General features: G+C 38.1%; 1 protein-coding gene across 1 annotated transcript in view; it reads right to left on the minus strand.

Annotated features, from left to right (window-relative positions):
- Positions 1 to 3,205: 3,205 nt before the first annotated feature.
- The window catches only part of LOC135224782 (uncharacterized), a 55,899-nt gene continuing 45,028 nt past the window's right edge, over positions 3,206 to 14,076 (minus strand). The window contains 3 exon segments of the mRNA XM_064264108.1: positions 3,206 to 3,278; positions 3,318 to 3,350; positions 9,639 to 9,877. Coding sequence (XP_064120178.1) covers positions 3,206 to 3,278; positions 3,318 to 3,350; positions 9,639 to 9,877 — 345 coding nt within the window.

Raw genomic sequence — 14,076 nt, forward strand, 5'->3', positions numbered from 1 at the left:
ATAATAGCACAAAATAATTACCAGACCGAACGACACTCCGGGGAAGTCTTGCCCAGCCTCGACGATCAGCTAGGCTGCAATAGCGCAACCTTCAACGACGAGAAGCGTGTCTTGAAGAAAACTTCTTTCAACCAATAGCTGGAGCGCATTGCGCCACCAGCCAATGAAAACGCAGCTCGCGGTTGACCCCCTGCTGACCTGCCGCTATATATTGAGTTAGATCTTGACAACACCTACAGTCTACTCCGATCCACTGCCGTGATCATAGCTCGGATGATACCGAGAGAAAAACGTTGGCCACTAGATCGAGTTGTATTTTTTATTTGTTCATGTACTGTGACAAATAAATAAATATTAAGCAAATATCCCCGAAATTGACTCCTCCTGATGAGTAATATCGGCGCAATACTCGCCAGTTGTAGTAGCAGAGGAGAAAGCTATTGTTAGAAAAATAGAGAAGGACTATTTACAAGTTGAATGCAGCTGATGCAGCAATTATCTTTCAATAACGACTGTTTGAAAGAGGGTCTCCTTCCAATAAATAATAAATAATAATAATAATAATAATAACTTAAGTGTATTCTCACTGCCTGTCTAGACTTATCACGATCATTATGAAGACCCATCTTCCATTCTGTAGAAACTGGTTATAAAAAAAATTATCATAAAAATAACTATAATAATACTCATCATAAAAACTCATCCCAAAAAACTCATTGTAATAAAACGTCACAATGGAAAAACTCATTATATAAGCATTCATAACTACCTCTGAATCTCACCAATCGAGAACCGTAAAAAAAAAAAGAAAAAAAAAAAAAAAACTTTACAAGACGTATTTTGTGGCTGACATTCAAGGTACAAAATCCTTCATGAAATTGAGAGGGAGCTCGAGAGAGCTTCATCCTGCAATGGGGACACCTTAACACACACTTCACATAGTTTAAGCCAAAGACAACATTCTTAAATGTCACCTATCAATGTATAAACGTTAAATTGTGCGCAAGCTCGCGGTTACAAATTGGGGAGGGGAAGGGGAGGGATGGGGAAGAAGCGGGAGAGGAAGGGGATGGGAGGGGCAGGGTAAAGGTGGGGAAGAACTGGGGGAAATGAAGGGGAATGGGTATGGGAGGGGAAGTAGGATGATATTGAAAGGGAGAGGGAGTGTGGTTGGGGAAGGGGAATTGAAAGAGGAGGGTAGAAGTGGAGTGAGGGATGGGAGAGGGAAGGGGATGGAGTGGGGGAAGAGGGAAGGGAGGGATGGGGGGAGGGGGGGAGAGGGGGAAAGAAGGTAATTGCGGTTCTTTAGGAGAGAAAAGATTTTTCCTCAAGAAATGTGAATGGATATATGTAGTTATGGGGAAATGCCCACGAAAGGACAAAACGAGGTGTGAGGGGAGGGAGATGGGAAGGGGAAGGGGAGGTGGAGAGGAAGGAGGGAGGGAGGGAGAGAGGTGGGGTGGGGAGGGTAGAGGGGTGGGATGGGAAATGGAGGAGGGGAAAGGAGTTGGGAGGGGGAGGGGCAATTTGAAGAACACAAAGTAGCATCCGCGGTAAGGTAGATGATCTGGAGACGAAAAAAACATGAGAGAGAGAGAGAGAGAGAATATCATAGAACCCTCTCCTCACCAAAAAAAAAAAAAAAAAAAAAAAAACAAAAAAAAAAAAAAGAAAAAAAATTACACCAACAAATCACACACACAAACACAGGAGACAATATGTCACTGAACCTTGGAGATGAAAAAAACAAAAAAAACAGACAAATATTTCATTGGATTTGTAAGACGAGAAAAAAATAATAAAATTAATAAAAACAATTGGAGGAGGACAAAACCAAGGGAGGGAAAGGGGGAAGGGAAAAGAGGTGGTATGGGTGAGAGGATTCTCTAAAAAGAAGACAAAATAACTAAAGAATAATAAAAAAAATAAAAAAATAAAAAGAAAATAAAAATAGGTCGGAAGAGGATAAAACCAAGGGAGAGGGGGACCGGGAGGGGAAGAGGAAGGGGCAGGGGCGAAGAGATGGGGAAGTGGGAGGGGGAATAAGAAAAGAGAATTGGCAGACGCCACGATAATGTTGAAAAGGGGCCGAAAGAGAAAACTATAAATCACGCGGCGGACGATCGTTAGTGTGATCGGTTCCTGCTGCTGAAGAATTCAGAGAGAGAGAGAGAGAGAGAGAGAGAGAGAGAGAGAGAGAGAGAGAGAGAGCATTCCTGGGAATAAGGAAAGAACACACTTACAAAAACCAAAAGTTAGGATACACTAGAATTTAAAAACGAGAGAGAGAGAGAGAGAGAAAGAGAAATTTCCTAACACAAGGAAATTATAAGAAAGGAAGACTGATCAAAGCACATGTGACATAAGAGTTACTTATATACTACATTTTATATATATATATATATATATATATATATATATATATACCATATATATATATATATATATATATATATATATATATATATAAGAATGTCTTTTTACTGTAATGCAACAGTATAATATGAAGATAAAAGGCCCATAAAACACTATTTTAACGTTGTAACCATATATTTCGAGAGAGAGAGAGAGAGAGAGAGAGAGAGAGAGAGAGAGAGACTATCAATGTTACTGAGAATTTTTAAGAGCAGAACAATGACAGTCATTTATGTGGATTGCATACCATAAGATCTCCACCTTGTCATTCCCTCCACCTCACCATACTCCTCCCCCTCCCCCCCTTTCTGACAGTCTTTTCATCCAAAAAGGAATGGGGCTCTGTCTCCCCTTCCAAAAATGTAACCCACTGCCCGTCACGGGGTCATCAGGAAAAGTATAAATATTTGGTGTCTTTTGAAGATCGTATGTAGGTCAACGATGGAAAAAACAACTCGAATTTTTCTGACAAAAAGAGGAAATAAATGCAACAAGATTTAAAATAATATATACTAGAGTAATAGTGTGTGAGAGAGAGAGAGAGAGAAGAGATCTTTTCATGATATGTGTGCATGCATATATACACACATATAAGTAATGGATTTATACTTATTAGATATTGGCCTTTTACTAAATAAGGTACCTGACAGAGTTTGATCTAATTTGACCCCAAGATGTGGTGACAATATATAATATATATAGATAGATATATATATATATATCTATATATATATATATTTATAAACGAAATGATTCTGGACAATTTTCCACCCCACCAGAGGGTAGTTTCTTATCTTCTCCTCTCTCTCTCTCTCTCTCTCTCTCTCTCCCTCTCTCTCTCCTCCACCTGCTCCTTACTCACCCTCCCATTATTTTATTTCCAACCCTACCCCTTCCCCTACCCCTCCTCCTCCTCCTCCTCTTCTCCTTTTCCTCTTTCCATTCAATAGGACAGAGTTCAAGAGGTTTCCTGTGATGGACGGCTGACATGGCTTCATTTACTCGTGGAGGAGGTGGAGCCTATGGTGGGAGGGGGAAGGGGGTGGGGGGGGAGAAGAGAGGGGAGGGGAGGGAGAGGGCGTCGGAGGGGAGGCTAAGGATGGTGGAGGCGGGGGAGGAGGAGTAGCAGGAAAGAATTCTAGTTTATGGGAAAAGGAGAGAGAGAAAAAAAATTTGGGTAAAATGTTAGATTTAGCAGGGTAGTATGTACAGAGAGAGAGAGAGAGAAGAGAGAGAGAGAGAGAGAACTAAATTTTCAGGGCAAAATATACGTTAGCTATCAATCCTTTTTTAAATTCTACTTTTATTTATTCCAATAAATCAAATTTTGACTTTATTCTTTAAATTTGATATAACGCAACTGACTTGAAGCTGAGCCATAAATTCAAAATATCCCAGAGAATTCATTCAAATAGACTGGACGACTCATTTACCTAAATCTTAGAATGACTGGCTCCTACCTTTACCTCATAATTTTAGATCCTAAGTTTTAAATAAGTTAGTCAGTGTTACGAAGTTACTAAATACCTGGATTAATGCATATCTTTTTCGGCAACTTAAAAATGTGTGTATAATAATTATAAAAATTCCTTTTAGTACAACTACTATGAACTGGTACAAGCTGTTTGTGAAACAGGAGCCCGTGCTGGCGGCATAAGAAAACCTCCGTTGAATTTATAATACATTTACACTTGTCTTGCAGCTCAAGTTTTATTATAAATTAGTAAATTACGTTAAACAACCAATAACAAATAAGATAAATATATTACAACCAGGTGAATGAGACAATAGAATAATAATAATAATAATAATAATAATAATAATAATAATAATAATAATATAATAATATATATATTATTATTATTATTATATTATTATTTTATTATTATTATTATTATTATTATTATTATTATTAATACGCAGGAGAATGGTTCTCTTTCAACTAAAATAATAAAAACGAAATTACTCCAATTCGCACAAGAAAAAAAGAGAAAAAAAAAGAAGGTTAATATATTTCATTTCTCTTCAGCTATGTTACTCGCGAAGGCAAATGAGAATTTCTCGTCAATTACGAAATGATGAAAACACGAATCCGTCTGAGCGACAAGCTGTCAGCTTCGTTGTCAGCTGTCGCTACAGACGCTTGTCGTCTCTTTCATAAAACATACGCATTCCAAAACGATTTACAAATTTACGCATGTTTATTTTTTATGTCTCTCTCTCTCCTACTCCCACTCTCTCTCTCTCTCTCTCTCTCTCTCTCTCTCTTTCGATGGATCGATCGATCAATCGATCGATCGACTTATGAAATGTTTAACAAATCGATTTTAACAGTGACAGATAGTTAACTTATATCTGGCTGGTAGTAATTTACGTACTGTTTAGCAAAAGGTTGTGAAGTATGTATGTATGTGTATATATATAATGATGGTATTCCATAAGGTGGGTGAATGGCTGTATGCTGTTATATTTAAAAGACTTTATTACACTATTTGTTTTGAATCAGCCATTGTTGATAAGCATGTATAATGGTATGGTAACTCTTATTGAATTAGCAAAAATGCCGTGTTTATCCTCATCAAGTAGTTATTATATCAATGATGTATACATACATACACACACACACATATAGACATATATATACATATATATAATATATATGTATGTATGTAAGTATATGTGTGTATATATGTATATATATATATATATATATATATACACCAATACATACCATATATCATGTATATATGTATATATATATATGTGTGTGTGTGTATGTATGTATACATCATTGATATAATAACTACTTGATGAGGATAAACACGGCATTTTTGCTAATTCAATAAGAGTTACCATACCATTATACATGCTTATCAACAATGGCTGATTCAAAACAAATAGTGTAATAAAATCTTTTAAATATAACAGCATACAGCCATTCACCCGCCTTATGGAATACCATCATTTATGACCATTGATGCAATAATAAAATTCAAATCAATCGCATGAGAGAGAGAGAGAGAGAGAGAATTACTACTATTATTAAAATATGAAAAAAGAATTAGTACAATAATGATCGCTCTGGAGAAGCTTTAAAGAAAGATGTTACCTTTTCACCCCTTAACTAAGTCTCTCACTCTCTCTCTTTCTCTCTCTCTCGCTTTAATCCTTTCCGTACGTCATCCAAGAAGAACAACCTCTATACCAACTCCCGCCTTTCAAGGGGAAATTATTTATAAAAACAAAACGTCTGAAAGCAAATCCAAAAACGATCAATTCATTTCAATTTCCCCTTCACCTTTCCCCCTTACCCTGGGGGCTGGGTCCCTTTAACCCACCCCTTCCCTTTAAACGACCCAAAAAAGAGAAAGATGGAGGGGATGGGTGGGGGGAGGGGGGGGTGGGGGGGGGCGAAGAATCTTACTAGTAATTGCAACCTTTCCTGGGGCTGGAAAACTGTATCTCCCCCTTGGCTGGAATAAATCGAGCTCATTGGTCTGTTTTCAGAAGCTCGACCAATTAGAAACTTTCTCGGCTGCCTCAAGTTCAGTCTATTGATACAGACGAGATTCCCGAGGATTAGTTAAGGGGTTTTCGACCATAGAGGCGTCACCGTGCGTAGGGGAGGGGGTGAGGGATAGTTCGAGGAGGTAGGGGGAGGGGGATTCCGGTCATCTCTCAAGTGACCTTTCGGTGTGAGGATTAAATTTTATTTCTGGAAGTTTCATCATATTTGAGAGAAGGCGAAATGGAGATCGTTCCGCAAGGGATGGGGAGGAAGGGAGGGGGATGGGGAGGAAGGGATGGGGTGTGGGAAGGGGGAGGATGGAAGGGGAGGAGGGGATGGAACCAAGAGGGGAAGGAGGAGGGAATGGGAAGAAGAGGGGAGGGGGAGTGAAGTGGGAAGTGAGAGGGGAGGGGGGGGAGGTGAGGTGAGGTGAGATGAGAAGGAAGGTGAGGGGTAGGAGAGGTGAAGTGGATGGGAGTCTAAGGGGGAGGGGAGCGGAAGGGGGAGGGGAGCAGAAGGGAGGGGAAGGTGTGCGAAGCAACGAAGGAAAAAATGGCCAAAAGAGAAAGGGAAGAGAAATTAGGATAAGTTAATATAAGGACACCGGACTCTAAAGGACTCCAGTTAAGAGAGAGAGAGAGAGAGAGAGAGAGGGAGAGAATATATTTAAGTAAAAGAAAAGTGAAGAGAAAAGAAAATAGCAATTCCACCATGCATGCGAGGCTGCACGAAAGCAACTATTTCGGTCACTCGGGGCGACAAAGGTGCGACGTTTTGTCGCTCAGATAAATTGAGGTGTAAATGTGAGTTTAAAGTTGACTTCATTCTTTATATTAAGCAAAGATGACACTTGCCATGAACTGATAGGTATTATTATTATTACTATTATTATCATTAATATTAATATTAATTTTCTAAGGGGTCCACAATAATAAAAATGTTGAGAGTTCGTCTATAATTTTAAAACCCTTTACAAAAAGGGTTTTAAAATTATACACGAACTCAAATTTTTTTTTCTATTATTGTGGACCCCTTAGAACATTACATATACTCTCGCTATAGAGAGTTTTCCCCAATTACTATTAATCAAATGAACCTTATCCATATGAAACAAACCTACAGGGGGCCAAAGATTACGATGTGTATTTGAAAGTTACAGAAAGTAACTGGCAATAATAATAATAATAATAATAATAATAATAATAATAATAATAATATAATAATAATAATAATAATTTATTATTGTTATTATTATTATTATTATCAAGATAAACCCCTATTCATATGGAACAAACCTAAAAAAGGGACAAATTTTTCATTTTTTAAAATTTTCAGTAAAAAAAAAAAAAAACATCTACGTATAATCAAAATTTCATTATGCATGTTGAAAAATATTTTCCTATTTAAATTTCTCAATTTCAAAAATATTTTTCCATGAATGACTTTCTGAAAAATCTCAAAATCCAGTTTAACAAGGTTTCATTAAAAACGTTACATTTTTAACTAATCATAATTTTATACTATTAAGTTTTATCTTATTACACAGTTTAATAGAAACTTTGCAGTTTTAACAAAGTAAATAATAATAGTTTCGGAAATGTGTATTTTCATTAGACTTGCTAATATAGTATAATAAATATTTTCATATGATTAAAAACTGATAAGTAACAAAGTGACAGAAAAAAAACGAAATTTCTTTGATTCTCTTTTTAAAATTTCTTTTACAGATTTCTCCACTGCTAAGTAACGAAACTGAAAAAGAAAAAAAAAAGAAACCAAAATTTCTTTTGTTCTTTTAAATTTTTTTACGATTGCTCAACTGTAAAGTAATGAAAGTGATACAAAAAAAAAAAACATGGGTACGCACGTGCGGTCGTTGTACAGCACCGCCCACAATTGTTTGCAAGAGAGAGAGAGAGAGAGAGAGAGAGAGAGAGAGAGAGAGAGAGAGAGAGAGAGAGAGGTTAAGATTGTTTAGCGAAAAAACAATGATAATAATAATAATAATAATTATTATTATTATTATTATTATTATCATTAAGCGAATTCGGTACTAATAGAAAGAAAATGACATGTTTATCTGACCAAAAAACTTGGTGTGTGTGTGTGTATCCCAGGGCAGGTGAAAGGCAAGAATCCAATGCATTTACCATAGGACCTATCAGTAGGGTGGGCCCGTAAGTATGACGATTGTTTAAATGTCAGTGACACAGCAATATTTGGAATATTCTTATTCCACAGAATTCCACTGAAATGCCAGAAATGCCAAGACCAGGAGATGAGAGAGAGAGAGAGAGAGAGAGAGAGAGAGAGAGAGAGAGAGAGGAAGGTTATATGTAGTGTGTATATACATATATATAATATATATATATATAATACTTATATATATATATATATATATTCTCTCTCTGCTCTCTCTCCTTTTTAGGACTGATCAAATGTTTGTACCCCGCCGCGGTGATGAGTTTGAATTTGTATTGGTTTTTAAGTAATAATAACATAAATACAATTCGTGGCGGAAAGCCCAGAGCCATATATATATATAATATATATATATATATATATATATATATATATATATATACATACATACATACATATAAATATATATATATATATATATATATATATATATATATATATATATATATATATATATATATGTTCTGGACTTTCCGCCACGAAATGTATTTATGTATATTACTTAAAACCAATACAAATTCAAACTCATCACCGGGGCGGGGATACATACATTTGACCAGACCTAAAAAAATTCCTAAAATTTAATCCTAAAACTCCTATGAATGTTGAAAATATGATGTTAAAAAGATATTTAAGCTTTTACTTCTAAAACATTGCAAGCGAGTCTTTTTTTTTAAAAAACGTGAAAAAAAAAATAAAAACTTTCACTCAACACTATGACATTTCTGTGGAGTCCTTGGCCCGCATTGTTGTAATGGTAAAGGGGGGCGGTGCCCCACCTAGGGTATGGGGGGTGGGGGGGGGAGGTTGGGCATGTATGAGGAAGGAGGAGGAAAGGGGGAATGGGGGGGAGGGGATGGGGGGGTTGGGGTGTGTAATAGAAACAGCCAAGTTGATAATCGTGAAGATTTGATTGTTGTGGTAGGCTATATAGCGAAGGGTTTGACTTTCCCCTCCCCTCCTCTCCCTCTTTCCCTCCCCTTCCTCCCCTTCCTATTCCTTTATAAGTGGGAGGGGGCGGTCCTCTCTGTCACTGCTCACTTGAGCTGAAACACACTACGTTTTTTAAAGGGCCGTTTGCAGCTACTCAGTCAATTCGCCGTCTTGTGACCGGGCCTGTTATTCCGTGAAAGGTCTCTCTCTCTCTCTCTCTCTCTCTCTCTCTCTCTCTCTCTTTTCTACTCCTACTCCTTCTTCTTCTTTTTCGTTACCTCATGTGCCAATAACGTTCGTTCACTCGGGCAACGCCACGCCATTTCTCTTCACTTTCGCTTTCCATGACGCAAGACGAGAGGGAGGGGAAGGGGAAGAGGGGAGGGGGAGGGAGGGGGAGGGGGAAGTGAAAGGGGAGGAGGATGGAGGGAGGGTAGCTGGTGAAGGGGTGGCCTCCCCTTACTTCTCGCCACTTCCTTTAGCATAAGATGATCATTCATATTTTATTAGATGAGGAGGGGGAAGGAGAGGAAGAATTGGAAGGAGGGAGCGGAAGGGAGGAAGAATTGGAAGGAGGGACGGTGGGGGGGGGGAAATTGCGTTGGGAGTTAGAATTGGGAGGAGAGTTTGAAGGTGAGGGGGAATGGAAAGGGGAAGGGAAAAGGTTGGGGAAGGGAGAGGGGATAAGGTAAGGGCGGGGGAAGGAGAAGTAAAAGGGGAAGGGGTGAGAGAATGAGGTAAGGGAGGTGGAAGGAGGAGTAACAGGGAAGGGGTGAGGGATGGGGAAAGGGGTTAGGGGAAAGGGAAGAGGGGGGAAATGTAAGGGAAAGGGGAATGTAAGGGAAAGGGGGGGAAGGGTGGTGGGGGAGGGGAAGGAAGGGGAGGGGAAGGGAGGTGGGGAAGGGGAATGGGAAAGGGGAAAGGGGAAAGGGTAGTGGGAAAGGGGAGGGAATTGGTGAGGGGAGGGAAAAGGGGAGGGGAAGGGGTGGGAAAGGGAAAGGGGAATGGGACAGGGAGGGAAGGGGAGGGGAAGGGAAAAGGGGGAGGGAGGGGATGGGGAGGGGAGAAAGGGAAGGGAAGAGGGGAAGGGGATGGGAAAAGGTGAGGTAAAGGGGAGGAGGGAGGGGAAGGGGAACAAGGGAAGGGAGGGGGAAAATGGAAGGGGATGGAAGGGGCGAGGGGAGGGGAAAAGGGAGGGTAGGTGGAAAAGGAAAGAGGAAGGTAGGGGGAAAGGGGAAGGGTAGGGGGAGAAAGTGGTAAGAAAAAAGGGAGGGGAAAGGGGAAGAGGAAGGGAAGGGTGAGGGGAAGGGAAAAGGGATGGTAAGTGGGAAGGGAAAGAGGAAGGGAGGGTGAAAAAGGAAGGGGAGGGGAAGGGAAAGGGTGGTGGTGAAATCACGCCACATACAAAACTAAAGATATAATAATGATTCTAACTCTGTCTTCTTTTGTAGGTAAACAGGACGCTCAGTCCGTGAACGGCCTCTCGTACCGAGGCCACCAAGAGAGAAGGCCTGTTTGATGTGACGTCATGAAGTCAAGACGTCGACCCTAGTGGCCACTCATTCTCTCAACTCTGTACATCACTTGGACTCGAGGTTTTTTCGTGGTTCCACTGTTTTACTTTTGAACTGGACCATAAAACCTATATGGAATAATGAGGTAGTGTGCCATGGATGCATTTTGTGTCCTTTATCGGACAAACTTAATATGGTAAGCAGATAAACTCAGCAATAAGTTCACTGCAACAGGTACTATCTACTACGTATTTGACATCTCTGGATGACTTTTGACTGTAATATAAAGTCTGCATTTCAGAAACGATTTGTGAGCAACATGGTCAGGTGGAATATAAAGAAAGACTGGTTTAGCCTAGGTTGAATTTTAGCAGGAATTCATGGAAACTAGCCTAATTAACAGAGTCGAGTATAGGTTAGCCTATGTCAAAGACCTCCCAGTGTAGCCTATGCCAAACAACATCCAGTGTAGCCCATGCCAAACAACACCTATGTAGCCCAACAACTCCTAGTGTAGCCTATGTCAAACAACTCCCAGTTCAGGACTTATAAGAGCTTTGGTAATAGTAATCTACCAGTCAAATGTCATAATAGGCAAGACTAAAAATGAGGAATAGCCAGGTAAGTCAAGCAGCTTATGAAAAGAGTTACCAACTTGCAAAGGAAGAACAGTCTCATCAAACAAGTAAACCTAACAAGGGTAAACCTATGCACTGCAAGTGCAGAGAAACCCCAGAAGAAATTTAGCAAAGCATGTGGTAGCCTAGATATGGTAAAGATCATTATTGCAATGATTGGGAACAAGGGCTTGTGTCAGGTAAGAAGGTTGCAAACATGATACCTAACTGTGTAATAGAACCTTCAGACAAGGTACTCAGAGTTACATTAGCACAGACGTGGAAGTTATAGGCTCATCACAACTTAAGTACAGCATAATGATGGGGAAATAGGCAAGTTACCATTGACAGTAGTCAAAGGTAAGGGACAAACCTTTTGGGCCTATATTGGTTAAGGTGAAAAAAAATGTGACTGGCATAGTAGTCTAAAGGTTACAGGTGCAAAACAGGAGCCTACAAAAGAAATTTCAATAACTAACATAACCTTACCCATCCTCATTGCATTTTACTAGGCTTTAGTGCTCATATATACAAGTAATAATATTGAAAGACCATCTTCCTTCTTCCACAGGCAAAACTTGAGTACAGATTAATGAAATACTATACTGTATGCCACAATGCCTACCAACAGTTAAGGCTAACACAGTACATGCTTATCATGTCGCTGACGTACGTCACTTAAGAGATTTCAAGATTCCTACAGAGGTTCATGATACTACCATTAACCAGATAATCAAACTATCCAGAGACCTGATACTGCTGAATGTATTTCTAACACTGCAAGAGCATTGCTGTTACCTATAAAATTAGTTTTCTTTTTTGGCAATAATTTTAGATGGTCATTCATTCAAACACTTGCCTGTGGTGAAATTCGTATTTAAACAGCTGTACTTAATGACTAAATAAATTTGATTATTCATCAGAACTGGTAATATTGAGTTATTGTTATATAGTAGTTCCAACTCAAAGTTACTGTACCATCAGAGAGTTTTTCTAAACAGGTATGTCCAACATCAGAACAAAGTGACCCAAATTTTCTGATGTGCATTAAGAGTAAACTTACTAAATCATTACTACCCAATGACAAAATAATGATACTGATGGTGGACGGAGCTTACTGAAAACCATATTTTCATTATAAATGCAGAAATATTGTCAGTTCAGCCTTTGACAGTAGTTAAGCTGCAACAGGTGCATTTGATTTTATGTTGAAAAGGTAAAGTCTAAATTCAAATAATGTGTACAAGTTCCCAATAACAGCATAAAAGCTGATGTTCAGCACTGCACACTGAAGAAATTAATTACAGGTTTAGAAAAAATAGGTTTCACCGTGTTTTGCATTGTAACATCATAAGCTATCGTTGGGAAAGCAATGTCCTATTTTGCCAGGACTCCGCACCTGTCTATAGTGTATCCCCACCCATTTCAGAGTAACAAACCCCTTTTTTCGTGTACTATGTCTCAGTAAATTTTTTGAAATGTATCAGGAATAATCGGCTTGGCCAGGAAGTTAAAAATAGTAAAACAATGAAGTTCTCTCGGTTCTCCTTTGATGGAAATATTTTGGAAAACGAAATTCATTATGCACCATTCAGCCCTTTTGAAAAACTTCATGAGACTATCATTTAAGGTGTCATCTCCCTAAACCTTTGAGAAACAATGTTCATTTTGTTTTACAAATATTCAACGAGTATCTCATTCAAGCTTTACTAATTCTTGGAAAAAATCACTGTGCCTTTTTATTCAAGATTTGCAGTGTCAAAATTTTACATTTGGTGGACAATCATGAATGTAAACGTTTGAAGGTCAAAAGTTTAATAAATATGCTACTCCAATAAGTAATGAAGGTTATTGTACAGAAAAACAGCAAAATTGATAATACAGGCTTCTACTAACGTTCTATTGAATAATAATTTTTGTTCCCAAGAAAATTACTATATTGGAGCCAAAAAAACTTGGCGAAAAAAAAGAGATCGATAGAAAATTTAACTACCACATAATGGCTATGTAAGAGATAATTATTTCATTCACATATAGTAGAATGAACCATGGTTTTTGGTTATTTATGTAAACCAATGCACTGCCGTCTTGCGATTTGACTATTATTGTATAATTTTTTTTTAAATAATGATAAACATATTTAATCTTTGGTATACACTGTATTAACTAATAAATTGTTTTGGTTCAGTTTTTTTATATTAATCTCATAAATTCTTTTTCGAGTAAGCATTTGGTGTACACTAATTAGTGTAGACGAGAAAAATACGTAAATTATAACTGACTGGCAAACGATAAATGGTCAATTTTGGTGACGTTTTGTTTACATTTCTTTTGTCTAGCAACGTAGTCAGTGCTGGCCGCTTGGACTATCCTTGCTTATGTCACAAAACATGGAACAGGCCTTCTCTCTCGGTGGCCTCGCTCGTGCACGGAAGGATCCTGAAATCCTACGTAGGTCCTATTGGATGACTATGAAATCCTTCATAGGACCATAGCTCTTAACAGTTTAACTGTATAGGGTCATAAATACTTTAATATGGATAAAAATATTCCTAAATTTACTTTGTATTTTTCCAAGATTTCTTAACTTTGGGAGCCTTTAGTTAATTATCTATTTTATTTTCTGAAATGATTATTGATCCAACTCTCCTTTATGGTAGTTAAATGTGGATGTTGAATGCATATACAAATTCTTGATATATTGAATAATATTCATACATTTACTTTACAATATATTTATTTTTTAAATTTTCATAAGACTTTTTTAACACTAGGAAATCTTTAGCTAGTAAAATGCAATTATTTGTTTATTTTATTTTCCGAAGTGACTGTTGAGCCAAGTCTCCTTTATGGAAGTTAAACGTGGATGTTGAATACAAATAAACAC

Source organism: Macrobrachium nipponense, chromosome 12 (genome assembly GCF_015104395.2).
Source record: "Macrobrachium nipponense isolate FS-2020 chromosome 12, ASM1510439v2, whole genome shotgun sequence".
NCBI classification, from domain to species: Eukaryota; Metazoa; Arthropoda; class Malacostraca; order Decapoda; family Palaemonidae; genus Macrobrachium; species Macrobrachium nipponense.